The sequence below is a fragment of the Parus major genome, chromosome 8, assembly GCF_001522545.3.
Source record: "Parus major isolate Abel chromosome 8, Parus_major1.1, whole genome shotgun sequence".
Lineage (NCBI taxonomy): Eukaryota > Metazoa > Chordata > Aves > Passeriformes > Paridae > Parus > Parus major.
This window is the reverse complement of record NC_031777.1, coordinates 19679980-19695800: the sequence shown is the minus strand read 5'-3', so window position 1 is coordinate 19695800 and position 15821 is coordinate 19679980. Positions and strand designations below refer to the sequence as shown.

The 15821-nt window shown below is 36.2% G+C and overlaps 2 protein-coding genes across 2 annotated transcripts in view; one reads left to right on the top strand and one right to left on the bottom strand.

Annotated features, from left to right (window-relative positions):
- Positions 1 to 15821, bottom strand: part of PIGK (phosphatidylinositol glycan anchor biosynthesis class K) — a 148031-nt gene that overhangs the window by 80615 nt on the left and 51595 nt on the right. The gene's annotated exons all lie outside the window — the stretch shown is intronic.
- The window catches only part of AK5 (adenylate kinase 5), an 81236-nt gene continuing 66888 nt past the window's right edge, over positions 1474 to 15821 (top strand). Inside the window, exons 1-4 of the mRNA XM_015635792.3 lie at positions 1474 to 1669; positions 2656 to 2823; positions 8249 to 8418; positions 8538 to 8651. Coding sequence (XP_015491278.1) covers positions 1501 to 1669; positions 2656 to 2823; positions 8249 to 8418; positions 8538 to 8651 — 621 coding nt within the window. The 5' untranslated portion in view covers positions 1474 to 1500. The remainder of the gene's footprint in view (positions 1670 to 2655; positions 2824 to 8248; positions 8419 to 8537; positions 8652 to 15821) is intronic.

Sequence of the window (15821 nt, the reverse complement as noted above, 5' to 3'; positions counted from 1 at the left end):
CCCCCGCGGCCGCGCCCCTCCGGCCGCTGCGGCCGCCGGCGGGGAGCGAACTTGGCTGTCCGCAGGGCAAAGGAGCGCCGAGGAATGCGGGCGAGGGGCATCTTTCATCGGTCGGGGGGAAGAAAAAAGCCGCAACTGTTTAGTGAGGTTTTGTTTAGGTTCCTACAAGTTACCTGCTGTTAATGGCTGATAATTACTTCTCTGTGCAATGTGGATTTTCCCCCCACTCTGGATCAGACACCCTGTCATCTGTACATAACATGCACACATATGTATTTTCCCTCGTCTGTGTTGAAGCTAGACGTTTTTCTATATATTTGAAAATTGCAGGACACGGAGCATGCTAATGTTTTAATTACACAGTTAGAATGTGAATGGTTTAACAAGAGATGCAGACAAAACTGTTTTTCCATTAAGCCTCAAAGCTTGTGCTAGTTAATTTAAAAAACTGGTGCATATCTTCTGCAAAAATACACTGTTAGTTGTTGTGATCAGTTAACTACTATAGCAAGGGCACAGATGCATAGAAATTATATCCTGTTTTATAAGCTCAAATGTTTGTAAATACCAATTAGTGTATAAACTGTAGATAACAACTGATCAAATCCTGAATTGGAGCTATTTATGTTTACTATTAATACCAACTATGACCCTCAAGTTTATTCACACAAAAATTAGAAAGAGCAAAAAGAACAGAAATCATCCTGAAAGACATGTATTGTTATGGGAAGGTTGGATGCAGCAGTCTCGTGGAGAGGTGAGATGATGACTTATGTATCACTTTGTCAAGGAAATGTGTCAGAAGAGGGCCTGGCAGTCTTTCTTTCACAACCCCCACAATGCTCATGAGTAAGATGAGTAAAGAATTATTAAATACTGTAGAGAGAGGGTTTCTAATGGCTCAGAATTTATGATCAATTAAATCAGGAAGCACCTATGAATTTTGGGGTTGTGGGGTGTTTTTTGCCCAATACAAATCAAGATGATATTTGAGTATTTCTCCTGATTTTAAAAAATCCTCGTTTCATTGCTTGTGTAAGTGTTGACAAGAATATCGATGAGATACTTGTGGCTGCAGTGGTCTTTCAGGAAAAGACACATTTTAGTGATGTCAAAGACTACAAAGAATATGTAAATTTTGGGGCTCTATAGCTTGCACATTGCGCTGCGTATGCTTGCCAGTGACAGTTCTAAGAAAAATGTAGAGGGTTTTTTTTTGCTATTTTCAGGTTTTATTTCAATACATACAGACAACAATAAAGATATAGCCATGAGCTTCTTTTCCAAGTAATTTTTATGACATTGGCAAACCAAAATAATTTGATTTTTTGCAGGCCTCACTTTTATGCATTGGCTTACAATAGAGAGTCTGAATATCAAGGAATGTGGTGCTTCTTTGTGCAAAGTAAAAGACAAAGTAAAGGTGCTCGTTTTCCCCTGGCATCTATCATCATAGTCTATATTTCTGATCTTACATTTCAGAGTCTGTTAAATGGATTAATGTGTTACAAACCCGATGACCCGATTGAGTATTTGGAAAGCTGTTTGCAGAAAGTAAAAGAGCTTGGAGGGCCAGAAAAAGTGAAATGGGACACTTTTGTCAGCCCAGAAAAGAAGACCCTGCCTCCACTCAATGGAGGACAATCCCGGAGGTCTTTTTTCAGGAATGGTACTGTATTAAATTTTAAAGATATTCTATTTCTTCAACTGTGTGTGATTTTACATCTACTACTGAATTATTTTACACATTTCTGTAGCAGATTATGCCTCATTCTGATTATCTGTAGGCAAAGGAGTCAGGAATTCTGTTTCCTTGCTTTTTGGCATCTGTTTTTCTCCTGCCATAATGGACACTAGGCAGGAGAGGAAATTGTGATCACTTTTCAGCCAAATGATGGATGTTTGCTGTGCAAATATTTAACACATCAGTGGAGAGATTTCTTGTATCCTACCTAAAACAATTGCAAAGATAGGGGCAGATCTGTCACAGTGAACTTGGCTTGTGTTTTCCATTGGTCCTTGTGGATGACATACACACCAACTTCAGTGCAGTTACACTACGTGGATTTTCTACTTTACATTGGAACTGTGTGCTAATTTACTAGATAAAATGTAAATTATAAACTCTTAGAAAAAAGTGTATCTCATAAAATCTAAGCAGATGTCATGCCAATACCTGTAATTATTTTATTTGTAATGTTAACAAAGAGTAATTAGCTCATCTTTCAGTTGCCATAGTTATTTTTCTTGCCATCCAACATTTCATTAAAATAATCAGCAAGAATACTGTCTCTATCTCTGTGTACAATATGTATCACTAAAAGAGTCCTGCTTAATAGTAGAGGTTATCTGCACAATATAAAGCTTTTCTTCTCAGAGGCCCCTGCTGAACTCTGGGTGCTATGGGCAGATGTTCACAGAAAACCTGACGTGCTTGTAAAGAAACACCTGAGAAAACTGACTGTGTGGTTATGATTTAATAAATCCGTTCATTAAACAGAGGCCAAAAATACTTAATATAGCAACAGCAAACACAATGTAAAATTATGAGATATTTATACCTTATGCATGATACTTATTTAAATCTGTGTACAGAACAGATTTTGAGTTTTCTGTCTATTTCCACTATTCCCAGTTTATCTTACTGTTTTACAGTGATGCCTGATAACTCTAACTTCCCATACCGACGCTATGACCGACTGCCTCCGATCCAACAGTTTTCCATAGAAAGTGACACTGACCTTTCTGAAACTGCTGAGCTAATTGAGGAGTATGATGTGTTTGACCCTGCAAGACCTCGACCAAAAATTATCCTTGTCATAGGTATGATGGCAGTCATTTTGACAAGGTTTTATCTCTGCTACTTCGCCTTTTGATTTGTACTGCAAATACACTGAATGCTTATATGAATTTAAATACAATTTTTCCATCTGCCATAGCAAGTGGTGCAGGCCAATTAAGAATTTGAAATTGTTAGTGCTGGGAATGGCATCTCAACTGTAAGAATTTTAGGGGTCGCAGCAAGCACCTGCACTCATGTTCTGTAGACTGGATGCCTCTTAGCAGCTGGAGAGCTCATGATTTGCTTATGAGCACATCTGCCAGTTTGATTTCATCTTATCTGAGCCTGGTTCGTGCATTTCAAGGCAGCAGCACCATGTGAATCAAGGTTCTCTTCCATAGCATGCTCAGGATTGAACTAAAACACTCAGGTATACACAAAGCTGATCACAAAAAGGGATATTTTAAAATACTGTGTAAGCCAGCTCAAAAAGGTGATAGGGAACTGTTGTCTTCTATGCTTAGACCCTTCTCAAATGACTGGTATGTCCAGCTGGAGTGAGAATACAGGGTCATTAGTTCATTGCATGGGTTAAGTTCATTCCCAGGTCTATTTGGCGAATGAATCCTGTTCCAAGTTCACAGAGAATAAGCACTCAGTTCACATTAGTTAATTGTGCTCTCTCCCAGAGTTCTCTTTTGTGAGCTGTTTAGTGTTCTTTCTAAGCAGCTCATACTTTCCAGCCTCAGACAAGCACAGGTTATTAAAAATAGCTGCAGGTTAAGTGTAAATCAATATTTTTTTCTGTTATTGAATTTCTTTGCATCAGTTTCCTCATAGTTGTCTTTAGAAATTTTACCACCAGGCTAAATGATCTGATTCTCTGGATGGCTTAAAGAGTTACAGCACAGGTGCCAGGTGATGGAGAATTACATTTTTAGTCTATAAAGCTTTATTCATATTAAAGAGAGATACTTCTTCCATAACAGAGAATATATGTAGTAAAGTAAAAGGAACAGAAATGTCTTCTCTGTACTACAGAGTGGAATCTCTAGGAACAGCATGTCCTCTAGGCTCTGCATCCAGCAGTTCTCAGAAACGAGATATTGGAATAGATTGAAAACAGAAGACCAGGCATATTTTAAGTGTCTGTGGTATGCCAAAGCAATTGCTCAAGGCATTTGAATTCTCCTAATATTTTGTTTCAGGATTACAGACTTCAACATGCAAATCTCTCTATGTTTTGCTGAAATGTGAAGATTGCCATTAGATGGAGAAATAACACATACCTTTACTTCATCTTAATTAATTAGCTACCCTTCCTTTTCATAAGGGAGAATAACTGGCTCCTTTTCAGTGACCACAGAAGGCTCTTAATGCATCGAAATCTATGTAGCTCAATTGCAGCAGAGTGATGAATGAAGGTTTGATTTAAGTGAGATAAAGAGAGCTTGGCTTTCACCTCTGGAACTGTGTGCGGGTGTATTTGAAGTGAAATCCTTAACCACCAGCAGGCAGTGAACAGAGCATGGATTTTACAGAGCTTTTCTTTTCTCCCATTTATATAGGGAATGTTGTAAACATTCCACAAAGGCTATTTCAGGTTTATATTCCCACTGAGTTTATCTGAATCTATTACAGTGTGATCTGATAGAAACACAATACTATATGTAGCTTAGCAGCTATTGTCCATTTTTGTACAGTATCAAGACAATTTCTCCCAAATTCAACTTTCTATTGAGAAAGCACACAAAAAAAATATGTTGGAAAGAGTAAATGAATAAAAGAGAAAAAAAAATAATAAAAGTACACTGTTTACTTCAAGAGATATTACACACAAAAAATGTGTTGCATATTTTCAGTTTGCATAAAATGCCAACAAAAAAAAAATCAGTTAAGTAATGTATTTCTGTCTAATTAGTGATAACCAATCGTCCTGCCTTGCTCAGATGGTGCTGGTCCCAGTCACTGCTAGGGACTGAAATGAAGTTAAAGACCTGTCTTCTGCTTCACATATTTGGTGAACTTTTCTTTATTAATGCATTAGCCTAAGAGCTTTTTAATGCTTCCATAAAGGTTTTTACAACTTCTTTGCTTTATGAAATCTATCATCCTTATAATGAACCAGGTAGCTCCAGGGCTAAAGAGAACTCACTCATAAAGGTGGGGGCTTTGTTCTTTTTCTGGGTTTGCAGAAAAAACCTCTGGTGAAAGATAAAGCTATAAAGCTACATAGTGAGTGTATGACTGGATTTTAGAAAAATCAGATGGAACCAGCCAGGAGGGCACACATCAGAATCACTGGAAAAATTAAGTTTCTAAGGCATTATAACACTATAGTAAATGAGATTGTGTTTAAATATGTACTTCCTAATACACGTTTAAGAAAAAAATTTGTACTGTTAATATAGCTTGAATTTAGAGATCTTAAAATATTAATTATCTGCTGTCATTAGCATGTTAGTTGAGTATATTTTTAAGCTGCTCTTTCTTAATATTTATTACTTAATATTAAAAAGAATACACTTTCCTTTAGAGATCGAAGTGTAAGGGCTAGATAAAATACAGTGCTGTCAGCAGACAGCTGCCTACTGATTTGTTAAATCTAGTCCACAGTTAGATTTTAAAGTCAGAAGTGTTTTCAGAAATTTTATTATTAGATGAATTTATTCTGAATTTAAAACAATATATGCAAAATTGAAAGAACAAACAAAATTAGATTAAAACTACTGCTTTAGTAACACTTTTTGGGCACACAAATCTTTACTTGAAACCTGTTAGCAAACATAATTTGAGACGCAACAAGTGTTCCTGAGTCTAGACATCTTCAAGAAATATGTAAAATAATCACTCTTTCCTTGAGTAATCTATCTCAGAATAAATAAAAAGAACAAAAAGCAAAAGTGATTTGATTTTCCTTTCTTGTGAACAGCTTGTCAGTGTGATTTATCAGAGTCAGGAATGGATACATAGTTATGATCTGCTGTAGGAAATAATTTTGTCCTATCACTTTTCCCTTACTTTGTTACATGAATGTTTCCCCTCAGATTGTAAACAGATAACACCATCTTGATATTATATGTTTGGATTGATTTGGATTATGTGTTTGGGATGTGTTTGGATTGATAAAAACAAAATGTGTGGGAAGTTTATGAATATTAAATCAAATATTTATTAGCTATTTTCTGATTGCAATTCAGATTGAAAGAAGTGTTGAGCTACGCTTTTTTGTTTTGTTTTTTGGTTGCTCTTTTCTGGCAAAGCAAAGTTCTTCCTAACAGGAGTGTGAAGTCCATCTACTTGTTTCAAACAGGTTTTTTTCAGCTATTTTATGCTTTTACAGACTGATGTTCTATCAAGTATCAGTTCTGGTTTTCTGGCACCTTTTGTATCTCTGTTGGAACATGAGCACTATTTTCCTTGTTTCCAATGTTTCCCATTTTCTGCACATTACCTATGTTTTGCATTTTTATTGTTGCTGGGTGCAACATAATCTGTTTCAAACTTGTAAGGTTTGGTGAAATGCATTTGTCATGGGGAAGGCTGAGCATGAAAGGGAGCAGGGGAACTGGAGCAGAAGTGCTTTATAGCCACTTCAGTGGAGAAGATGATTCCTACTGTGTCAGATGCTAGTGTACCTACAGAAGGGGAACATTCTTTATTCTAACAAAGAGGATAAGTAGCTAAGCTGCCTTTGAAAGAAAGAGTCCAAGCTAAAAAAACTAAGCCCATCTAGATCACCTGGAATTACTGAAATGGAAGAGATGTAGAACCTAACGCAGTCTGCTGAAAGAAGAGAGAAACTTATGTCTTTTTATGACAGAAACACCAAGGGAACTGAATGAGAGAAGATTTTTGAGTTGTGATCTTACTGTGTAAGACACAGTTTTTCTTTCATTTTTTTACATGTGTGTTTTATGAACATCTGTAGCTGTGTTGTCTACTTGGATGTTATACACAAATGCTTGTAGAAACATTATTTGAACTAATCGGATAACTACAAAACCTTTTTTTTTTTCCCCCCCAGGGACATAATTAAACTGTGGGCAGGGTATGGGAACATGATGACAATAGGCACATTTCTCTGTGCACTCTCTTGAAATGGCTCCTGGTCTGAGTTCCAAAGGGCAGGTGCAGCATCAGCATCACAGCATCGGGGCACAGAGAGCTCCAAGGGACTGCAGGAGACACTGAAAGCTCTGTGCCAGTGATACTGAGGTGCAGGTTGGAGCCCGGTTACACAGAGTGCCCTAAGTGTACAAATACTGTAAAGCTTATCCTGCATTATAAAAATGCTTAACAATTATTTATGGGAATAATACAGACAATATAAAGAGTTACATGATTACTAACAAAAAGCTCAGTGCATTCTGATTTACTTTCATTACATTTCTGTATTTTTAAAATTAATATAAAACATATGTTTTTAATAAATCTGAATTATTTTTCTGTTGAAATAAAATTCAGCGTTCTCACAAAGAATTCCACCAACTACAGCTACTAATTGGGACTTATTACCAAAACATTTGGTTTGTGTTTGCTTTGTTATACTCTTTAATGCAATACATTTTTCTATACATAAATATACATTTATTTTTATGAAAGCAATTCCTTGGTTTTACATATTGGATTCCAGATTCACTGCTCATCACATCATACATGGCCTTTTAGTTCATGGTCTGATTGTTTTACATGCATTCTTGCTGCTGCTGCTGCTGTCCAGCTCACCTTCCCTGCTATGTAACATAGCTGTTCTCTGTATTTTGATACCCATTCAGCCTGTGCTGTATGCATTGAAGAATCTCTTTATTCTTCAAGTTGTCTAGCAAGCTGAACCTAATTTCTTCTCTGTCAGATGCTTCAAGCATCAATACCAAAAGCTGGTATTACATGGTTCAATAAAAGTCCTTATACCAAATCACTATGGAAACATCTCAAATGATTATTTAATTATTTTTTTTTTTTTTAGTATTTTAAAATCAGGAAATAACAGAAGCTCATGCAAGCATATTTAGGAGCAGATTTTATTAGTTCCATTTCATGACTAGTTCATTGATTTAATTGGCTTATTTAACCAAGTATAATTCTTTCTGATATGAATATACTTCAGACTATCTGGCTCTATCTCTAGATTCATAAAGTTTAAGAGGTAGAGTTCATTTGTCTGCTCCTCTCCTGTGCATCAAGAAAAACTCCATTCCAGGAATGGCTTTAGAATGAGGTCAACCTTGAAGAGTACTTATTTCTATTTTGCAAGTGGATTTGTATTCTTTTTTTAAATTAAATTTTACAAACTGTTATGTTTATGATCCACTAGATGAAACACATGGTTGGGAACAGGTCATGCAACTGTGAGATTTACTCTAATAATGCTTGGAAAATTGGTGCCAATAGCAAAGATTTCACCTGTGATTGGGTACTTCTGATGAAAGGTTAATTTAATGTTTTGCTTATGATTCACACTAGGTGGCCCAGGAAGTGGTAAAGGAACACAGAGTTTGAAAATAGCAGAACGTTATGGATTTAATTACATATCAGTTGGTGAATTGTTAAGGAAGAAAATCCACAGCACAAGCAGCAATAGAAAATGGAGCCTAATTGCCAAAATAATTACTACTGGAGAACTGGCCCCTCAGGTACAGCGTTTCCTATGTTCATGTTTGCTTTCAAGGATTTATACATCTTGTAGTAATGTGCAGCATCAAGAAAACTTCCTTTATGATGTTAAATAACTAAGTTATTTTCTCTGTGAAAGGAAACAACCATAACTGAGATAAAGCAGAGATTAATGCAGATCCCTGATGAAGAGGGGATAGTGATTGATGGATTTCCCAGAGATGTTGCCCAGGCAATCTCCTTTGAGGACCAAGTAAGAGATTGTTTTTACTCTTAAAATAACTAACACATCTCTACAACAGTTAAGCTTGTTGAAATAATCAGTCAGATTCCAAGAAAGAGCATTGCTCTTTAAATCTTCGCAAGTACATAATTACAGGTTGACAAAAGATTTATATTATGTCCTGTTATCTGAAGACAGACTATTTTTAAAAAGACAATGTGATAAGAAAACCAAGAATCCAAGCCTCTTATGTCTCATAATGAAAGTTCTCTCAAGATGAAGAAGAAAAACATGAAATCTAACAGTGAATATTTTATGTATCTTAATGATTCAAAAAGTGGAAAAATATTATATTTCCATATCTATTTGTTTAACATAATCTCCATTCATAGAAACATATTTAAAGCAATGCATGTCTTCACAGTGCTTTTAGTGTCAAGTTTATTACAGTGCATTGAAAAGATGAATAAAAAAAAGGTTAAAACTACGCATGCTTTTCAAGTTTTTGTAAACCAGAAAGCGTGCCTTTTTAAGAAAATAAGGTCATTTTGGTTATTCTAAATTATAATCCTAAGGTTTAGTCAGCTAAAACTGTATTCCTGAGTTCTATTGACATGCTGTTTTCACATGTGTATTTTAAACTAATCTAAAAATACTTTAATTCAGTGGAAAAACAAACAACTGACGTAATTTTCTGATCAAGTGCTGCTAACATAACAGTTATGGACACAAGAAGAGCTGTTTCAGAGCTGAATTCTTAGAGTGCCTTCACGCAGAATGTTTCAAAGTCTTTCACAATTGCTGGTCTACTGCTGTTTCTGTACTTTGAATTATAAGTGACATTACCAAGGCAGAAGTAACAAAACAAAGCAGCTAATGAGGCATTTCATCAATGTGCTTTAGAAGGTATTATTCTGGGCAAAATTTAGAAAACTGAATTGAGGAAATTAAAGGAAAAAGAAAAAATAGTTATTACAGGAAATAGCAGTGACTGCCAGCTCTATCTCCTTATAATTAACAAAAGGGAAGACTATTTTAGAAGTCAAACAGCAGAAATGTAAACTTAACAATCATTTCCTTGTGTCATCTTTTTGTCCAGTGATAGTGTGATAGTGTGACTTAAGCCCATTTCTTGGTAATACAATTTTGTGTTGATGTTGTTTTTGGTTAAAGAATGGGGGCTATGAAACTGGAGGAAGTGATAGGAATGAAGTTATCCTACGCTCAGATTCTCTTGCTACTAAGTAAAAACCTGTTAAATAGCACTTGATTATAGTCACAGAGAGTTTCCTTCTTCTCAGTCAATTGGGATTTGTAAATCATACTCCTCAAAGCCTGATTTTGCCAGAGATCTTAGAAACTTAGATCGCTAAGTTTCTGAAAAAGTCCAGGAGCACTTCATATAGGGACACCTTTCAATCTTACCAGTTCTAAAAAAGTACAGGAGAGAAGGAATCCCAGCCCTTTTCATAGGCTGTCTGTTCAGATTCCCCCATTTTCATCTTTCTTTGCAGTTGACCTGTAATATGAACATATCTGAAGCCATGGAAATAAATGTACAAAACCTATACATATTTCAACATTCAATCCTATATCAACATCTCCAGTGAGATATATTCAGTGTTTCATTTTGGACATATATTTTAAAGAAATAAAATATACTTGCTGTTTCTTTAAAATTCTCTGTTTAGTAAGCCTTGATGCTACACACCTTGGTAGGAAGGTTTTGTGTTAAGGAAAAGGGAGTATCAGCAGTCATGGAATTGATCATCCTTCACAGGATGAGGCTCACAGGCACCCATGGCATGTCAGGTTATTTACATTAAGCATGTGAACATCGTCCAGGCACTCAGAGATTCCTCAATAGCAAGTGCAATTGAGTTGTAGAGTAATTAACTGTTGTGATAATTTGTCTAGGCCTGCAATTAGAGATAGTAGGGAGTTTTCCAAAGCTTTCTTTCTAGCGCTGTGTAGAAGAATAGAATTGTTCTCATTAGCCAAAAGTGACAAAGTGAGAAATAACTAGTTGAAATTTCAGCAAAGAAAGTTTTGATTAAACAGTAAGACAATTTTAATTATATCTACTGGATCAGCTAGCAATGGAACATGCTTTGAAGAAAATGGTGAAATCCCACAAAATACAAGTTGTACACATGCCATATTCTTACAAAGACATTCCCTGTAGAACACCGAGATCTGTGGATGAGAAGTTCTGAATAAGAATTAATTCTTATTGCTATCACCAACTTTGTCATGAACAAATACTTATTCCCACAGATGGTCCTCTTGAGACCATTGCACGATTATGTACCTGAAAACAGCAGAAAATTTTAGGTGATACATACAAATTCTTTATCATTGTTTACACAAACACAAATTTCAAGAATTTAGGTGGTAATACCAAAAATGAATTGTGGGGAGGAGTGGAAAAGGAAAAGGACAACAGAGGTGCCTGGTTTCTCTTGAAAGCTCATATAAAATCTAACTCTGCTGTGTTTGCAGTCATCTTCAATGTAACAAATTATTTATGCTAAATTAATTCTTCAGTCTTATGGCTTACAAAGCTGTTACTAAAACTTGACACTAGGCTTTCATAATCTCTTCATCTTGTGGAAAAATCAAATGAATACATGTATGTCTGAGCTGGACATTCTATTATAGAAATACATCATGATAACAACTGCTTGTTAAACTTTGCTTGTAATCGCTCTTGGTACTACCAGCACATTTTTATCTCTTTGACTAATCCAGAAGCTGAACTTTTCTCTGGGAAAAAAAATGTTATTTTTAGTAAACTAGTCAAAGCAAACCAACTTATGCTAACATTCCCATACATAGGTATAGCTAAAAGATGATGATTTCTTCCTTATTATGTTGCCAGACTCTCGTGTGGACAGTAAGTTCTCAACATGTTGCTAGGCAGAATTGTATTAAAACATGTTGCATCTCAGTGACTAAAGTGCCTAAAATAAAGCAATGTATCATTTGCAGCACACACAGTATTTCTCTTTCTGCTCAGATCTAGAAATCAGAAGAAACAAACAGTGCTTCCATGCAGTAATGTCAATCTGGAACAAGTGCATTAGAAAGCACTTTACACATCACAGGAATTTTCTATTTGAACTTAAGCTTTCCTCCCCTTCTTTTCTATTGAGTATCGTTAATAACACTGCTCCTGTCATCCATGTCTTCTGAGCAGCAAAGAAGTTTTTTAAGCCAGCATCAGTGATGTTTTCAGAGTTTCAGCAGTGCCTACCAGCCAGCACCACATTGGCCATTCTGGTCACTTACACCAGCTTCATTTCTTAATGCTCAGCTTCTCATCGCAGCCTTCTTGCAGCCTGGAAGAACTCAGCCATGAGCACTGCAGTATTCTTTATCTCAGTTTTCTTTGAACTTTTTAACCAAGTTGAAATAAGTCCTGTATTTTTCTCTTTGAAAACTGAGTTTAATAAGTAAATTCCTCTTATTGGAACTCTGGGATTGTTGCCAAGTCCTGACCCTCTCATTTCTTATTTCCAGAGAGCAGAGTTGATACTGCCGATACTTTTGATAGGGGTACTTTTAATAAAGTTATGAAGTTTCAAGCAGTCATAGTTGTAGGGAAAAAAATGAAATAATGAATTTTAATGTCTTAAAATCAATCAGGACTTCCAGTTTATATATTCCTTCTAAATATATGATAATTCCTATATTTTGCTCAGTTTGAACTCCTTCTGCATAGCAATGCAGATTTAATACTGATGTATTTAGACTTTCAGTTTGAGCCTAGGCATAAAGCAATCCTAAATCACAAATTTCTTAGGTATCCATGATCTCTGCTGAGTGCAAATAGCAGAAAGGTGTTTAGTTTTCAAGGACATATTTGAAAATGCCAAGGAGAAAATGGTTTATTTACCATTAACCTGTCATCTTGAAATTCAGCGAATCACCTGCAGTCCCAGCATGCTGAAACATGTTAAATATCTTCCTCTCCTGCAATGCTATAATAAAATGTCTCTGACTGATGTATTGAACTCCGATGGCTTGTGAAGAAATTGCAGTTTGACTTTCTGTGTAATCTCTCACATGATTTTTATCTTTCCCAGGAGAAACAATTAACTGTATTTTACAGTTAATTTCAGTTACTGCTTTGGTTTGTTTTTTTCCACCACTTTCAGTCATTCATGTGTAACTTTCCTTCTTTGTTAATATCAATAGAGTAAGTACAGATGTAGTTTGCTTAAAATGTATTAACTGTAACTTTTTTTACTAGTGAAATAAATGTAGAACAGGTATTAGAATCAATGGATTCTAATATTCTAATTCAATTCATGAATGTAATTTAATTGCTTGATAAAAGAGGATAACTATTTTTGTAGAAATTATAAAAAAATATATATTTTTTGTCTTCTATAGCCTGAGTGACAAAGTTATATTTGAGTAAAATCTTAATTTAAATAACAAACAGATGCAATAAATTTTAGCTGATTATTTGTTTAAAATGCTCTTAGGAATATTCATAAATGCACTATACCTGCAAAGAATAACTACTCATCTTGACTGTAATTTGAGTTAGTTTTTAACTCTCAGGTATATTCCTTAGGAAAATTATTAGGAGAATAATTGTGATAAAGTAGAACTAACTGTGTAGGTGTCACAATATAGGATGGTGAGAAATGCCTGGGTATTTCAGAGGCTGAGGACAGCAGCACTGTTCCTCCAAGGCTGATACTCAGATCTCCAAGCAGGAGCGATGCCTGCAGTGCCCTGCAGGTTTGACACAGGTGTTTGTGGCCAGCTGCCTGAGGGTCTGACTGCCAAAGCTCTGCAAAGAGCTTCTCACAGAAAACCTGCTGTTCCTGGCCAAGAGTGTGGCCCCCAGAGCAACCTGGGAGGTGAATGCAACCTTGTTGTGAAGCTTTTTAAGGGGAAAGAACCTGTTTTTTGCAAAAGGTTTTTGTTCCAGTAAAGATATTTTTTTCTGTATCATGGCAAATGTGTCTTCTTTATTTCCTCTCCCCCTATACTTCTATCTGCCTTCTCCCTGATCTCTACTTCACTGATCCAGGTACAGTCCCCTACTGAATATGTAGCCAGAGATCTGTGTTAGAGTGGGAGGACTACCACATGAGCAGTCTGCTTTGCTGTGGTTCCTTTTGTTCACTGTCTTTTCCCTGTGAATTTTGCATTGCTCTCTTTAAGCCAAGCCTGACTGGGAGGCCTGTGGAATGGTTTCAGTACTATCCTCTTCTCCCCTGGAAGCTGGAGCACTCTCCAGAGAAAGACAAGCAGTGGTTCCATTTTCTGCTGGGTAAGCACCCTAGGCCTCAGGTTTCCAGAATTCCTAGGCAAAGGCTCTTCTTTGCTAGTCAGAGTAGGCAAAGGAGAGCTCATCCATTGCTCTGAGGACAGGACCTAATGTTCTGAATTCAGAGTGGATGGAGGTGCCTGCTGAGCAGTTCTGAAGCAGAGGTGTGCTCAGCCCTTTCTCTGTATGGTTAGCATTAGTGTTAACAGGGATTTTTATTAGTTGGTTGCCTGACACAGGTGAAAAGCTGAATCACTTGTTCCCAAAGTTCACCAGTTTGCCTAATGACATACTCTAGGCAATTTGCTGGAAACTTATTTTCCGGGCTGTGTAAATATGGTTCAAAAGAAGCTACCAGAAAAAGATTCTATCAGCAGGATTCATTCTTTGACAACATGATTCATGATTTTGCATTTCTAAACCAAGAAAAAACTAATAACCCAGCAAAGATGGAACTATAAAAAGCAAATAAGTAATTACAAGGGAGAGCACACATACAAAGGACATAAACCAGCTTGCTAGTAACCTTTACCAACAAGAATAAAATGCACTGTTAAATTAATGGCAATTGTTCATGAGCTGTCAGTTTTCTCAGGAGTAGAACATACCAGAAATTAAGAAACAGAGCATTTTCATCTTTTGCTTAATGAGGAATAACAACAGAGAGTGTAATCATCTAATTTCTAGCAAACAACCACACTATTCTCACTAACAAGAGGAGATGTAGAAAATATCCCCAGAGAAAAGAGAGCATCTCTCCACCATACTGCTTAATGTCAATATCACCATCAACTTGCATTGAATTACTCTCAATTTACTCCTCGTTCCAGTTTAGGAAGGAGATTCAGACTCAAAGAGAGTAGGATTTACTTACTAGTAAATATTATTCTAAAAAATAAGATGTACCCACCAGTTTTATTCTGAGTTGATGCCATATGCTCTTCATCTCATTTAAAATGAATAACCAGAAACCTGTTGGTTCCCATAGGCAAAGATTCTCCCTTCTTCCTTCTTCCAGTCAGTAAGTAGTCAATTTCCCTTTTCTGAGCCCCCATAGTCCTACCTCACATGCACTGCTGGACATGAATAAAACCCTCTGCCTTGAGCACAGGATGTGTGTACTAGGGGAAATCAGCATGTAGGAATCCAGCTCTTCTGTCTGTGTTGGTTCTGTACAACTTTTCTACAAGCAAGTCTCAGAACAAAACTTATTCCCTAGCCATAAAACTCAACAATACTTAGTTGTGAGTTTGAAAAAAGGCTTCCTTTTCAAATGAGTCATAAAAACCATTCTCCTTTGATAGAAAAAAAGCAATTTATACCCATAATTACATAGGAGAATAGATATGTTTCTAGAGAAGTAACCCCAGATGCCCATATATTCACACTACCCTGTTACATTGTAGCTAAAACTATTTATGAGCATGTTTTGCAGGCAGGTAGAGTTGAAGTAAGTGGAAGCAAAGTGATTCATGTAAATAGGAGTGAAATATCAATAGCATTTCAAGGTGTATCCTGAAGGCTGTAAATGCATGTAGGAGAAATAATGACATTAAGTGCCATTAGGTCTGTATGCCTATGCATACAGGAGAGATGTTACCCTTTTGTGCACCTTGTGTTTCTTTTATAAATGGTTTTCAGCTACTTTCTGATGGTAAAGATGCGTATTCTGCAGGTAAAAGTTGAATTCATAGAGACATCACGTAATCAGATTCTGTTTTGAATTCCTACCTCAGATATGCTTGAATTACTTTTTTTTCACACTTCAAAAAATCTCTCAGAAAATGCTTCATTTGAAACTAGGTTTCTTGAAACGAGAATTTTAAAGCATTGTTTTCGCTGACATTTTATTTCTGTGAGTGAAACATATGTCAGATTAAAAAACCCAAAGTGTCAGAAAAAAGGTAGTC